At 40.1% G+C, this 14317-nt stretch overlaps 1 protein-coding gene across 6 annotated transcripts in view; it reads left to right on the top strand.

Annotated features, from left to right (window-relative positions):
- Nucleotides 1-14317, top strand: part of LOC309700839 (kalirin-like) — a 56492-nt gene that overhangs the window by 24590 nt on the left and 17585 nt on the right. For 3 of the 6 annotated variants that reach the window (XM_082524666.1, XM_082524664.1, XM_082524661.1), the window contains 19 exons: nucleotides 386-524; nucleotides 770-904; nucleotides 1476-1638; nucleotides 1791-1906; nucleotides 2336-2458; nucleotides 3106-3288; nucleotides 3657-3781; nucleotides 3872-3938; nucleotides 4044-4153; nucleotides 4353-4422; nucleotides 4511-4600; nucleotides 6330-6422; nucleotides 7606-7717; nucleotides 8721-8911; nucleotides 9021-9122; nucleotides 9213-9367; nucleotides 10096-10198; nucleotides 12315-12476; nucleotides 13526-13718. In XM_082524666.1, coding sequence (XP_082380792.1) covers nucleotides 386-524; nucleotides 770-904; nucleotides 1476-1638; nucleotides 1791-1906; nucleotides 2336-2458; nucleotides 3106-3288; nucleotides 3657-3781; nucleotides 3872-3938; nucleotides 4044-4153; nucleotides 4353-4422; nucleotides 4511-4600; nucleotides 6330-6422; nucleotides 7606-7717; nucleotides 8721-8911; nucleotides 9021-9122; nucleotides 9213-9367; nucleotides 10096-10198; nucleotides 12315-12476; nucleotides 13526-13718 — 2432 coding nt within the window. Of the gene's footprint in view, nucleotides 1-385; nucleotides 525-769; nucleotides 905-1475; nucleotides 1639-1790; nucleotides 1907-2335; nucleotides 2459-3105; nucleotides 3289-3644; nucleotides 3782-3871; nucleotides 3939-4043; nucleotides 4154-4352; nucleotides 4423-4510; nucleotides 4601-6329; nucleotides 6423-7605; nucleotides 7718-8720; nucleotides 8912-9020; nucleotides 9123-9212; nucleotides 9368-10095; nucleotides 10199-12314; nucleotides 12477-13525; nucleotides 13719-14317 lie in introns of all 6 variants that reach the window. The other 3 variants (XM_082524663.1, XM_082524662.1, XM_082524665.1) reach the window with 1 other exon arrangement.

Raw genomic sequence — 14317 nt, 5'->3', positions numbered from 1 at the left:
TTAAGAAGGTTATGAAGGTTGACATTATAATGACAAACGAGTTCATGAGGGGTTGAGGAGCAGTGGATAGATGGAAGGTCATGGACGGCAGATGAAAAAGTTACATAACCCCATGTATGTACTGCTAACTGTTATTGTAATTCATAAAATTATATTATACTTCACAATATTTCCGGAAATGAATCAATCAAAGCAAAAGCTTTGATCATCTGTCACCTTCTGGTGTTCTGTGTTAGAGAGAGCTCACATTTCCCAAACTGTAAAAGAATCATTTTTATAATATTCATTTTCATTATTTAACGTTAAATGATGAAAATGTTACATTTCTTCAGGAAGGCCAGCCATTAGTCTGTTTAACAACTGACATCTGCGCTTTCCTCCTTAGGTCAGGTCATTATGACCCAGATGCAGTGAGGTCTTGTGCCCAGACGGTGGCGCTACACTGGCAGACTCTGATGCTGAGGATTGAAGACAGACTTAAATTAGTTAACGCATCTGCTGCCTTCTACAGGACGTCACAGCAGGTAACGAGAGACTGTAACTGCGTCTGATAAATAAACGGTGCCAAGCACTTAACTGAGTGGTTAGCAAACTCGTAATATATTATAATTATCTTAAATGAAAAATAATTGTAATACTTTAACTATAGAACACATTGTTTTTACAAACTTACTTTTTAGGTTGTGCAAATATTTAAAATTTAAACTACAGTCAGCCGGAAATTCGTAGTATACTGTGTTTTTTCAAGTGTGTACCTGCCTGTTTCCAGGTGTGTGGTGTCCTGGAGAGTCTGGAGCAGGAGTACCGCAGGGAGGAGGACTGGTGTGCAGGAGGAGAAAGACAGCCAGAGCAACTGGTGCCACTCATCAGCAAACACATGGAACAGAAGGAGGCGTTTCTGAAGGTGAGGAGCTCTGGAAAACCACCACAAACTCCAAAATAGAAGCTGAGCATTGCTAATATTTTACGCTGAAAACGAGTCCAATCAGCTGCTGTAATCGGTCATGGTCAGGCTTTAGTGACATATCCTATTAATAGGATACTTGAATAAAGTTGAATACATTTATTTATTTTGAACAGTTTTCTTGTTCAATGGTCATGGAAAGTTCTCATTGTATTAAATTTAGCAGTCCCAAAACATCCAGCATGAGTTTGTTTATTTTGACCAGAGCATTTATGAAAGTTGTACGATCTGGGCCAATCGTACAAGTGTTATCAAAGTACTTCCCTAATCAAGTCTTTCTACTTGGCATGCATCTTGGTAACTATTTGAGCAATTATTTGTAAGTGCTTGTGGAGAAAATGGCAAGTTAAACTTTACTAAACCTGGTAATAAAGTTTGATTTTGGATGGAGTGAGCCAAGCCTCCCACAATGCTGAAACTGTCGGCAGTAATGATCGATCATAGATATATTCGGGCTTATTCGAGTGCCATGTCTTTTTCTCATAATGTCTGTGGTGTTGGTCATCGACAGGCCTGCACTCTGGCCAGACGGAACGCCGAAGTTTTCCTCAAGTACATTCACCGTAACAGTGTCACCATGGCGACCATCTCTGGCCACAGTGTCACCGTCTCCGGGGTAACAGGGGTTGCAGAGGTCACTGGGCACTCCAGGGTGCCCGAGCAACAGGTCAAAGGTGAACAAAAATATATACATGAGAAATATTCAAGCATTTGTTGGTGTAAATACAGAATTACAGTGGAGCTGGGATCACTTCTTGAGGAACACCACACTTAATGGCAAACTATAGTGGTAATTTGACTTACCCAGATGTGTCTGTGCACTCAGGTATCCTCAGTGAGCTCCTCCAGAGAGAAAACAGAGTTCTTCATTTCTGGACTTTAAAGAAACGTAGACTGGATCAATGCCAGCAGTATCTGATGTTCCAGAGTCACGCTCAGCAGGTAGATGTGGTCTGCTAAATTACTAGCACTGTTATTCATGCTCATTAACAACAAAATCAGCAAATCATATACACTGATCGGGTGTAACATAACATTATGACCACTGACAGCTGGCTCATGTGGTCTGTTCCAACAGACAAGCTACTGTATCAAACAACTTGGATTCTCAAGCATACAAAGTTGCTTCCTTTTTCAATCTTACATGATAGTAAATTAAATATTTTGTCATTTGAAACATTGTGCTGTTGTTTTGTCCAGCATGATACATTTTTCAGTTTTCTGTTGAGTAGGTCAAAATACTAATCAGTTAACACAGTAATTGTGTTGCATGAAAAGTCTCGCATACTCTCTGGGTGTTCGCATCATATTTTGGAAATGCTGACTTTGAGTTATTAACGGACATCTGTCTAATGTGTCCTTTTGTTGTAGGCTCTGGATTGGCTACAACAGTCAGGGGACCACTACCTGGTCACACACACATCACCTGGGGCGACAGTGGCTGAGACGCAAGAACTGCAGATCCAACACAGGGAGTTCTGCATTTCTGCCAAGGTGTGTTTTTTTCCATAGTTTATTGAAATGTATATCATATTTTATCACTTTCTATGAACAGTACTTCCAAGTAAGATAATTAATTAGTTAATGTAGTCTGAGCTCATGTTTGGATTGCTCAGCAGCCTTATGATGCACACGCTGAGGGGCCAATGACCCTCTAGCCAAAGCATCTGTTTGAAAAGACTGTTAATATTTTGTTTGATACTCACAAAAGCAGAGCAGCAAACAGCTATGAACTAAGGCCATCTGTGTACCAGTCCACCTGTCAGTCAAAGAAACCATATGCTCTCATAATGCAGACTAAGTCTTAATAGGTGAGCACTTTACTCTTCAGTGTTGATTGTTTGTGCACAGAGAAAGATGCCAGAAAATCCCTTAAAGAGAAACAAAAGGCCATTATGAGATGCAAAACAAACGCTAAGAGACGTATTGTGATCAAGGAGATACTGAACAGCTACAAAGAGACCACGAGAGATGTAGAACAACCCAACAAAATTCAGAAAATCAAACCATTTTTATGGATATTAAAGTATTTCCCAGCTCCATTTTGTGTCCTGAATATGATTAAAATCAGGAAAAGTGCTAGCAAGCCACATGTTGTTGTGAGGTTGAATTTAACTAAACTATGACCTTGTTTCTGTCAGCATACGCAGGAAAAGGTTCACCTGCTAATACAGCTGGCCGAGAGCATGCTGGCTAAAGGCCACGCCCACCGCACTGAGCTCCGTCGTTGTGTTTCTACGGTTGACAAACGCTACCGGGACTTCACCGTCAGGATGGGGCAGTACCGGCACCTGCTGGAGACGGCACTGGGAGGCTGCTCGCAGGTAAACGACACAAGTACTGACTGTGGAGCAGGAACTCTCCACATTTGAAAGCGAAAACATGTGAGTGAGTGAGATGTGATTCTTAGTGTTTTTGCAATAAACACATCAACATTTACTTATGTGTGAACCTTTGCATTTAAAGTTTATTTCCATGTAAAACAGGTTATGATTGAATAATTTGAAGGACTATATGATACAAATGCAGCTTTTTGAATTATTAGCAACATACAAGCTGCAAATGTGTGAAATTAGAAGGCAGATCTGTTGCTGTACTTCTATGATTATTCAGATTTAGAAAATGTATATTAAAAATAAATATAAATGTATGTGTGTTTTAGTGAGTTTACTTTGTATAGTTTTCCTCTCAGGATAATAAGGACTTGGAGCTCGAGCTGATCCCCAACAGTCTGTCAGACTCCGACCCCGAAGTCAACCTGTCCGATCCGAGCCACCAAGTCAGTGATGAGAAGAGACGTTCCGCCCGCAAGAAAGAGTGAGTACTCTGATATTACTGATATTAGTATAGATATTACTGGTAGCAGTACTACTGCAGTACTCTGATAACACCTGTGTGTGTCCTCAGGTACATCATGGCTGAGCTCCTTCAGACAGAAAGAGTCTATGTCAGAGATCTGCAGGAGTGTATTGAGGTATATTTTCAGAATTCGTGGGTTCTGATTACTGGATGTGACGCAACACAGTACTACATAATACTAAATTGTACTTTCTGCTGTTAATACGATTACCTGCTGCAGACATACCTGTGGGAGATGACGAGCGGCTCAGAGGACGTCCCGCCTGGCCTTGTAAACAAGGACGATATTGTGTTTGGAAACATCCAGGATATCTATGAGTTCCACAACAGGTACCACTAAATATCCTGCTAAATGTGCGATAACACTGCAATATTCTAATGGATGTATTACATTAGGAAACATCCAGGACATCTATGAGTTTTAAACATCTCCAAACTACATGTTTAGATATCATAGGTCCATAACTGTGATTAAAAGAATATTAAAATGCATTTAGAGAAAATTAATATTTTCTCTGTGTTTTTGCAGTATTTTCCTGAAGGAGCTGGAAAACTATGAACAGCTTCCTGAGGATGTTGGACACTGCTTTGTCACCTGGGTATAATTCTTTTTTTTTAGATGTCAGGTTGATTATTTATTTTAAACCTACAGAGCTAATGATTAATCTGTGTTTATTTCCCTATCAGGCTGATAAGTTCCACATGTACGTGACGTACTGCAGGAACAAACCAGACTCCAGTTTACTCATCCAACAACATGGCGTGGCGTTCTTTGAGGTCTTTTTCAAACACCACAAACATCAACTTAACAACTTAATATTAGCCAGTAGTTTAGTTGGGTAGCACTTTATTTATCTTCATTCCAAATATTATTTTTTAAATATATAAGAGTTTCATCAATGAAAGTTTGGATTTCACTAAAACACAGCTATGTTTACGGCTTTCCTGTGTTTTCTGGACTCATGTCAAGCAAAACCTGGCAGCTTCATCTTCTTCAGCAGACTTTGAAACTTTGAGGTTGGAAATTTGTGAATGTGACACCTAATGCCACAGAAATGTAAACTAAGCTGGCGAAACCAAGGTCCCTCAATTCACTGTGGAAAAAAATAAGATCTACCTGGGATCAGTTGTCTCATTTAGAGCCCAACATTCAGATATCTGTGATTCTAGCAGTTTTGTCATTACCGTTCCCCAAGAGACAAAACAAAGTATCAACCAACCCAGAGATTAGTTCCATCACACCAGAAGTACACTCCATCAGTCAGTCACCATGTTTGACTATGAGGTTTAGACACTGAGCCAACAGAAAGAAGAAAAGCTAAATGGTCTAGATTTCCCTAGATACAGTTTCCCGTGAAAAGTCGGATCACAGAAAAAGATCTTGGAAAAATGTTGGTAAAAGCATTTGTTAACCTCCTAATATTATCCAGGCGGTGTCTTTAGAGTTAGTTTCACATCTACCCTTCTTTATGAAGAATTCCTTCTTGCTGAATGGAAATCTTACAATAGAAGAACTCCAAGGCCAAAATGCCTGTAAGAGACTTGATTTGACATTTAACACCTTCGAGCATGTTTCTAAAACACAACCCAGCACTACTGCTAAAATGTTCACCAGCAAGCTGGTGGAAGTTAATAGATTAACACAGATGGAAGGACACGCAAATTATCCAAGATTTTCACCATCCAGAGAACCATCTCGACAGCCTGACATGAATTCAGTTTATGGACATCCAGTCTCCAGTGACTAATTAGAGGCTTAAATTAAGTAACGAATAAACAAGGAACTGGAAATTTGGTTTAGCATATCTGGGTTTCCACCACAAAAGTCATCAACCTCAGCATCTTTGAGTGATCTAGCCTACTGTAAACTGTAAGATTTGAACAAATAAAACAGCATTACAACTTTTGTCTGGTTCTTTATTCTGATATTGATGGATGAACATAGGCCACATCTGTAACACACTGTTAGAAACCATGTTTAAATCACAGATAGCATACACATTGGGCTATTTGTGGCTAAATTACAGCACTGCTAAATGTTTTTTAGCCATCTATCGTCCAAATGCCACAACACATGTGACTTCTGGCCCAAATAACATGGACCTGTGGTTGAACTGAGACAACCAGACTCACCTTGAACTGGTCACCAGTCAAGGCTAACTGTGGTCCAAAGAAAACTGCAAAAATAGGCCAAGTTTGTGCTATTTCATGATGTGTTTGGAATTTAACAAATCCACTTTTCAAGCTCCCAAAACATCAGTTCTTGAGTTTACAGTACAGTTTACTATTTACTTGGTTCAGTTTCCCCTGTAATACTAATATAAGAGAAATAAATAAAAATAAGTGCAACCATAGGAAACATAACCAAGAAGATAAAAAAGAGCTTATGGGACCATAAAACAAAGTGTGAGTCACCAACAAATGTGGTTTGAATTTTATTGGACTGCTTTAAAGCTTGATTAATGATCTTTTATATGATCTCTAACATTTTATTTTGTGTGTACAGGAGGTCCAGAGAAGACACGGTCTAGCAAACTCCATCTCTTCGGCTCTCATCAAGCCTGTTCAGAGGATCACCAAATACCAGCTGCTGCTCAAGGTACGCCCTGAATTTCTTTTACGTTTCCCCCACATTCAAAACACACGAGAACGAAGTGTTTCCCACAGAGCTCCAAACTGTTTTTGTTTAGAAGGCTGTTAAATTTAGAGGAAGCCTCGGAAATGTTTCATCCCTCTGGCTGTTTGGAAAACACGGCGCCTCAGAGGATTTTTTCTGAGCACAGCTTTCAATCCCGAATACTTTATATGGAGCCCAGAGGACACAGCGTGTGTGCCTGGAATAATGAATGAAAAGCGCTTCGTGTCAGTTTGAAAACTTTGTTGTAACTCAGCAGCAGCAGGAGGCTGAAGGTGCCGAACACGTAACCCCCTTTAGACTGAGCTTCATTTCTTTATGTTGCCACTTTGTCTGTTCAGGGTGATGTTTTAACTGTTTTTCAAACTCCTTAATACTTCAAACCAGAGCAGTGAAGAAATATACAAAGTGAAGCTTCTGCAGGGTTGCCCTATTTTTTTGCTGATGGCCATGAGGGAGGTGACTTCTGTTGTAAAACTAAGGCTGATTCTATGGAAGTCTATGAGGAAATGACTCCTCACTTGACCTCTAATTGTCTCAGTGTGTGTGTGTGTGTGTGTTTGGGGGGGGGAGGGGGGGGATTATGGGGACATTGTGTTTTTCTTTTTGAACAGGTTTATTGAGATATTTGGCTTGTTTGTTTGGTGGGTTTATGGCAACATCTTGCTTGTTTTTTGGTGAGCTTTGGAGAACATCTTGCTGGCGGGTTTCTGGGGATATTTGGCCTGTTTTTGGTGCCTTTATTGGGACATATGACTGTTTCTGGCAGGCATATGAGGACATCTTGGTTGTTTGTTTGTTTTTTGGCAGTTATAAGGAGATATTTTGTTTATTTCTTAGCGTATTTATGGCGACATGCTCTTTGTTTTTTGGCAGGTTTGTGGGAATATCTGGCTTTTTTGGGGGGCAGGTTTGGGCTTAATTCTCTAAAATATCTGCAATCATATATTTTAAACATGGAGAAATGCGCTACTCTTTTATACAACTTCCTTTGCAGCTTTTTAAAAAAATATTAAAATCACCCACAAACCATTATAATATAAAACTCAAACATCTTTTTATCACTGTGAAGATTTCTCACAGAGTTCAGCACTTCATTTTCCAGGGAAAACACTGATGAACCTGTATATGTGTTAATGTGATGCAGGAGCTGCTAGCGTGCTGTGAGGAGGGAAAAGGCGAGATAAAGGAAGGCCTGGATGTGATGCTGAGCGTCCCAAAGAGAGCAAACGATGCTATGCACGTTAGCATGCTGGAAGGTGACACAGAATATTTTTCACATGAAGTCAGGACATATTATGAATTGTTCCGGTCGTTATCTAATGAAGAACTTCATACAGTACTGTCAAGGAGCCACCCCTCATTTCTTTATATTCTGCTTCCAGGAAGTGAAGCTTTCTTGTGTTATTTTTAAGTGGTCTTAATCAATAGTTTTCCAGGCTTTCTGAAGGTCTCACCTGGCTTTTCAGAAGAATTTCTTCTTTGCTAAGACACTTAACAGTGACCTTTGAATCATTCAAGCATAAAATGCACCAAACTCATGTGACAACTTAGCAGAGAGCCAATTTTAAATTATGTCTTTAAACACTTTGTTAAAAAACCACATCTGCTCTCATTTCTTTAGCTGAATCTGTGAAAAACACCAAAAGATAACACGGTTTGGCAGCAGAGAGGTAAAACAGTTTACAGTCATCTGTAAAACACGGTAGAGGCTCTGTCATGGTTTGGAGCCAGTGGTGTTGGAGATAGTGCTAAAATTGATAAATTATCAACACAGAAAATACCATCAGATTCTGACCCAGATAGGAAATTAATTAATAATTAATTAATAGATTGGCCTCCCCAGAGCCTGGACTTCAACATTATTGAAGTAGTGTGGGATCATGTTGACAGAGAACAGAACGAAAGGCTGAAACATCCAAAGAAGAGCTTTGAATGTCCTTCAAGAAGCCTATTCCTGAAGACGACTTAAAGAAATGACAAGAAAGCTGCCTAAGAGAGTTCAGTCTGTGCTGGAGAATAAAGGTGGTCACACCAAATATTGACTTTCAAGCTCGTTAAAATAGTAAAAGCTGTATTTGCATGTGTGTTTCGACATGTTCAAATAAATCACTGCACCTATTTCACATTTTAGTAAGTAAAAAGCAACGGGGAGTCGCTCAAGACTTTTGTAAAGTAATGTATAAACTTTAAAAGGTTAAAACTAAAAGCAAAACTTGACAGAAATGTCTTGGAGGCTCCTCACTGTCTTGTATCTTGCAGGTGTGGAGGATGGTCTGGATGTTCAGGGCGAGCTCCTGCTGCAGGACTCCTTCCTGGTTTGGGAGCCGAAGTCTTTGATCAGAAAGGGGCGGGACCGACACCTCTTCCTGTTCGAGTTGTCACTCATCTTCAGCAAGGAGATCAAAGACTCATCTGGACGGACCAAATACATCTACAAGAGCAGGCTGAGGGTAAGGACAACGTCCAGCTTTGCTCCGTTCAAATCAAAAAAGTACAAATGGAACTAATTTGGCTGAAGATATTGTACAAAGTTTTTCTTACTTCTTGTCTCTGTCTCAGACCTCTGAGCTCGGTGTAACAGAGCACATAGAGGGCGACCCCTGTAAGTTTGCACTGTGGGTTGGACGAACGCCAACCTCAGACAACAAGACAGTCCTAAAGGTGTGTGCTCCTGTCAATGAATGAGTGAGTAAACATTCATACAGTGATGGTTCGATCTAAGGAATAATCCTTCTTTTTGTTTACTTTTAGGCATCATCTTTGGAGCTGAAGCAGGAGTGGGTTCGTAGCATTCGGCAGGTGATCCAGGAGAGGCGGGGTCACTTGCGGGGGGCACTTAGGGAGCCCATCCCCCTCCCCAAGACCCCCAACCCCACGCTGGGGCGACAGCGCAGCATCAACCGCAGGTCAGCTCACACAGATGGCCTTTAAACAGTAATACTGACTCCTGACCTGTTATATCGACAGCCCTAATTCTCAGTGCTGCTAATATTTGAACTCCAAACTCCAGTGAGAAAGCACTTATTTTATTTCTGCTATTAAGATTTATGTGCTTAATATATAAAAACTGTTTGTGTCAGACTTAAGTTTACTTCCACTTGGAGTACACCTGGTCTCTGAAACCATTACAGGTTTCCAATCAATCGAATGTGGCATCCACGAAGTCCCAGCTCATGAAGGATATTCATAAGTTTCTCATGTTGGATCGGGTCAAAGGTTTTTTCCAATTGTGTTTATGAATGTCCTTATTACTTTAAAATTACAGGAGCCCATACATAAAAGTGACCGAACGTTTTAAACATAGCCAGTTAAATCTGAAACCTTTATTACTCCTGGGTTTGAGCTGTTGGTTGGATAAATCAGGAAAGTTATGGACAACCTCTTAAGCTTTTAGAAATGTTAACAGACCTTTTATATCATTTCCTGACTTTTCCTACCCAAGAGGAAGAAAATAGTTGATGTCTTAGTCAATAAAGGAAAAAGTGCTTCAGACTTATAGTAGAAGAAATAAGAAGCGCAGACTGACGAGGAAAACAAACTAGATTAAAAGATCGCACGTAGCGTCCACATACTTTTGACCTGTGAGAGTATTTTGAACCCTAGAACACAACCCGAATGTTTTTGTTTGTTTCAGGGAGACGAGCGAGGACGCAGACAGTCTGGGTGATGCCAGCAGTCAACCCGACACCGTCTCCATCGCCTCCCGAACGTCACAAAACACCGCAGACAGCGACAAGGTAACACACACACACACACAGTCGCACGCACACTCACAGACACGCTGTGAGAGGGTGTGTCGAGCAGTCGTATGACCTCACTGCTGCTGCAGCTGGCTGGGTGTGTGTTTTTGGTGTGCTTGAGGGAGTTTCCACTATTCATGGTCGGACTCCTTCAAGAAACTTTCACTGCTCTGCTCTCCTGATGAGGTACGTTTCATTTATTTTACCCGCTTCTCATTAGTGGGGCCAGTGGCAGTGACCTCTGACCTTGGAAACTCTGACCCTGCTGGCTTGTGCTCTGATTTGTGAGACAGTTAAGAGAGGAAGGTGGACGACTTTATTTTTTACTGCGTTGGTGACTATAACACGGTGAAAAAGAAAAAATACACTTTTTTGTCACTGTGAGGAGTTAAAGGGACAGCATGTAAGTGGCGACAATAATAACGAGTCTAAATTGATCCATCAGAGCAAGAAAACATTTAAATAAGGAACATTTCTGCATTTTCATGAATTTATCCTTACAATGTTCAGCACGATATGATATATCGTGCTGAATATGAGTATTCAGAAGATTACTAGAAAAAAATTAAATGTTTATGAAAAATAAAATCCACCAAAAAGGTAAATCTTAATAAGATGTCAGAAAAAAAATGCAAAATAAACATTTTAGATATATTAAAACAATTATATACAACTATTTCAATAAAGATAAAAAATGTAAATTATAATCAAAATATTATGTTATACACAAAGTTAACATTGAAAACACTACTTTTAAATTAGTATTTTAAATAAACCTTTTATTTTAAAATAAATCTTTGGATAAAAAGTACAATTTTACAGTTTTAGAAAAGATAAAATTAAAAATTAAATTTTTACAAAATAAAAATTAAATATAAAAATTAATTATCTGAAAAGTTTTTTTTCATGTTTAAAGATAAAATAACATAAAAGTATTTAGAAAATTTCTGAAAAATCCCTGTTTTATAGCTAATTAAATGAATGTAAATTAATTAATTAATTAATAAATACCAGTATACGTGTGAATAAAATAATATGAGTACTGCAACCTAGTTCCTTATTGGAAATATATCCGTCTGTCCTGTCCAACTTTTTGGGCTCTCTGTCAGTCTTTGAGATCACTGTGACAGTTGACACAGCGACCTCTGACCTTTCTGACAGACCTTTGCTTCCTCCCTGAACGCACACATCTATTCACATCTGTGTTGGATTTTTTGGGGAACACCCGTCTCATTCCCTGCGGACGCTACAAGTGTTTTCTCTTCCAGCTGCAGCCCACGTGTTGGAGCTCACAGTCAGCGGTAACCATGGTGACCAGATCACATGATGTTTTATGCTGCTCTCTGGGCCAATCAGAGAAAGGCTGTTTTTGGATGATATGAGAGGCTTTCATGGTTTGTGGTTTGGTCATGTTTCTGCTGAATTGAAGTGACTTTCACTCATCAGCTCTCAGTTCGAGTCATTTAAACCCAACAGACGGCTTTTTGGTTGGCTGAGAAGCCAGAAAAGCTTGATCCATGTTTCTATATGTTTGCATATTGACCATAGATTACGTAGATATAGAAGCAGCTTATTAGCTCTCAGGAGAAAAGAAAGTTGACCCTTTTTCAGATGAACAGAATCAGCATTCTGGGATTTCCTCACCTGGATGTTTGAGCATGCATCAAGACAAACATCTCCACACTGTTGAACTTTATAGGCATAGCTCATAGTCTTGAAGTTATCTGAGACTTTGTTCTTTATTAATAGTTTATATTGTATTTAGTGTCTTTGTAATCTGGAACTCATTCCTGCCTTGCAGCTTGAAACACGTTAAGTCTTATTTTTAGCTGTCTGCAGGGAATAAAGTCATATCTCAGACTGCTCCCTCACTTTATTCTGAATTTTCCTGGTTTTATCATTTGGAGAAATAGAGGTTGTACGCTCCCAGTGAGCTGCATGGGAGTGAGGTCATGGACTCCAGGAGACACCTCTCTGCATACTGAGTGCGAATGAATGTCTGCTTCTCTCAGAGCTTGGAGCACTGATGCTAATGATGCTGTTATTATCGTTTAACAACACGGCGGTGACACCTTCCGCCTGTAAATAATCTGTCCTACCTGTCTGCGTGCAGCTGTCAGGAGGCTGCGAGTTAGTCGTGGTGTTGTTGGATTTCTCTGCCGGAGGACCGGGAGAGATCAGTGTTCGCTGCGGTCAGACGGTGGAGCTGGTGGAGCGCTCAGCAGATCGGCCCGGGTGGTGTCTGGTCAGAACCACAGATCAAACACCTCAACAGGTAATTAGCATCCAGAAGACAAAACAAAACATCCCAGCAAATAATAAACAAACTAAATGTCCCCACATGTAGCAAAACTTCCTGTCTTGCCCCATCAACCCCCACCAGTTGTGACAGATGGCCACCCCTCCCTGAGCCTCGTTCTGCTGGAGGTTTCTTCCTGTTAAAACAGAGTTTTTCCTTCCCACTGTTGCCAAGTGCGTACTCATAGGGAGTTGTCTGATTATTGGGATTTTCCCTGTATTATTTAGTTTTCCTTGCAATATTAAGCACCTTGAGGCAACTGTTGCTGTGATTTGGTGCTATATAAATAAAACAGAATTAAAATATTTATCTCTGCAGAATTATATTCATACTTTTTTCTTACACATTGTTTCACAGCGTTTGGAAAACTTGACTTCCTGATAGAAGATATCTGTTTCTATGATGCCAATTTATCTTTAAACATATTAACTTTGACTGTCCTTGTGGTCTGAAACATTTTTCTTTTCTTTTTTTTAAAAAATTCTTTCTACTTCAAGTTATACATTAAGAAGTTCTGATCTTTTTAATGTCCCTTTTGGATTAAAGGAAGTTGGTAAGAAAGCTTTAAAGTTTCCGGATTAAGTTCCCTGCTGTGGTCCAGAGCAGCTGAGGGAATGAGAAAAGCACTAAAGGGTCTACTAATAGATCCAAAGTATCGTGTGCCAGTAAAAGTCAGATTTTTACTGAGGGACTTTAGATGAAAGAAACAAACCGGTTGAGCTTAGAAAATTAGCAGATTATTTTATATGATGGGTTGGACAACTGATGTAATGAATGACCTCAGACACAAGAACCTCAGATTTCTATCTAACCATTAAAACCAGTGACACACTCACTGAGTCAAAGGGGGCTGTTAAGCAGATTAGCAACAAATATCCCCATAAGTGACAAATACAATGAAGGTCCCCACGTGTAACAAAGGCAAGAACTTATAGCCATAAGTACCGTTAAAGTGTGTGAGAGGGTTTCCTTGTTTTTCTGATGCTCAACCATCCCTCTAACATCGCTGCTGTGTTTCCTCACAGGAGGGTCTACTGCCCATGAGCACCCTCTGCCTGTCGCACTCCCACAGTGCAGCCGATATGGAGGGACTGCTCCCAGCCTCCACCACATCCTCCAGCACCTCTTCTACAAGCACCACCACCTCCTCCTCCTGCAACTCATCCTCTACCACCATCACCTCCACCTCTAACTCCTCCACTGTGAGCGCCGGGAGGGGTGAGTACCCAGAGAACTTATTGCCTGTGTTCCCATCAGCCCCAAAGGGACCTGACTGTAATCACAGATATTAATGATGCTCTAACTGCTATTTGCAGGAAAAAAATCTAAAAAAGTGATTCCTGAGAAAACATACCTTCTAAAACAACAGCGTGGTCATTTTTAAACTGCTGCAGCACATCCCTTGTTTGCTCGATGTCACTTCCTGTTTAGCCAGAGGCAATTTTAAACATCCTCACGCTGTATGTGTCCCACATCCTCGCTCTCTCTCTGTGCCACCTAAATATTTAAATCCATGTTTGTAAAGTTGTAAACACACTTGAGTCCTTGAGTGCTTGTCCCATAGCTGAGCATGAAAAATTAAATGCGCTTTGTGTCTGTCAGACTCTGCCGCTTCACATTAACATCACAGCTTTATGAGCTTCAAGGAGATGGTCCACAGTAATGAGGAAACATCTCAAAATGCAGCTTTGGCTATAAGCTTCTGGGAAACTGAACTGTTAATCATAACTCTGATCATCACACAAGTCTGCAATGAAATATTTCCATCTTTTTGATCTAAATAAGACAAATTTAGGATGTTTGATTAGCCCCTTTTT

This window comes from Aulonocara stuartgranti (genome assembly GCF_965226115.1).
Source record: "Aulonocara stuartgranti genome assembly, chromosome: 23".
In the NCBI taxonomy this organism is placed as follows: domain Eukaryota; kingdom Metazoa; phylum Chordata; class Actinopteri; order Cichliformes; family Cichlidae; genus Aulonocara; species Aulonocara stuartgranti.
This window is presented reverse-complemented; position numbering and strand designations above follow the sequence as displayed.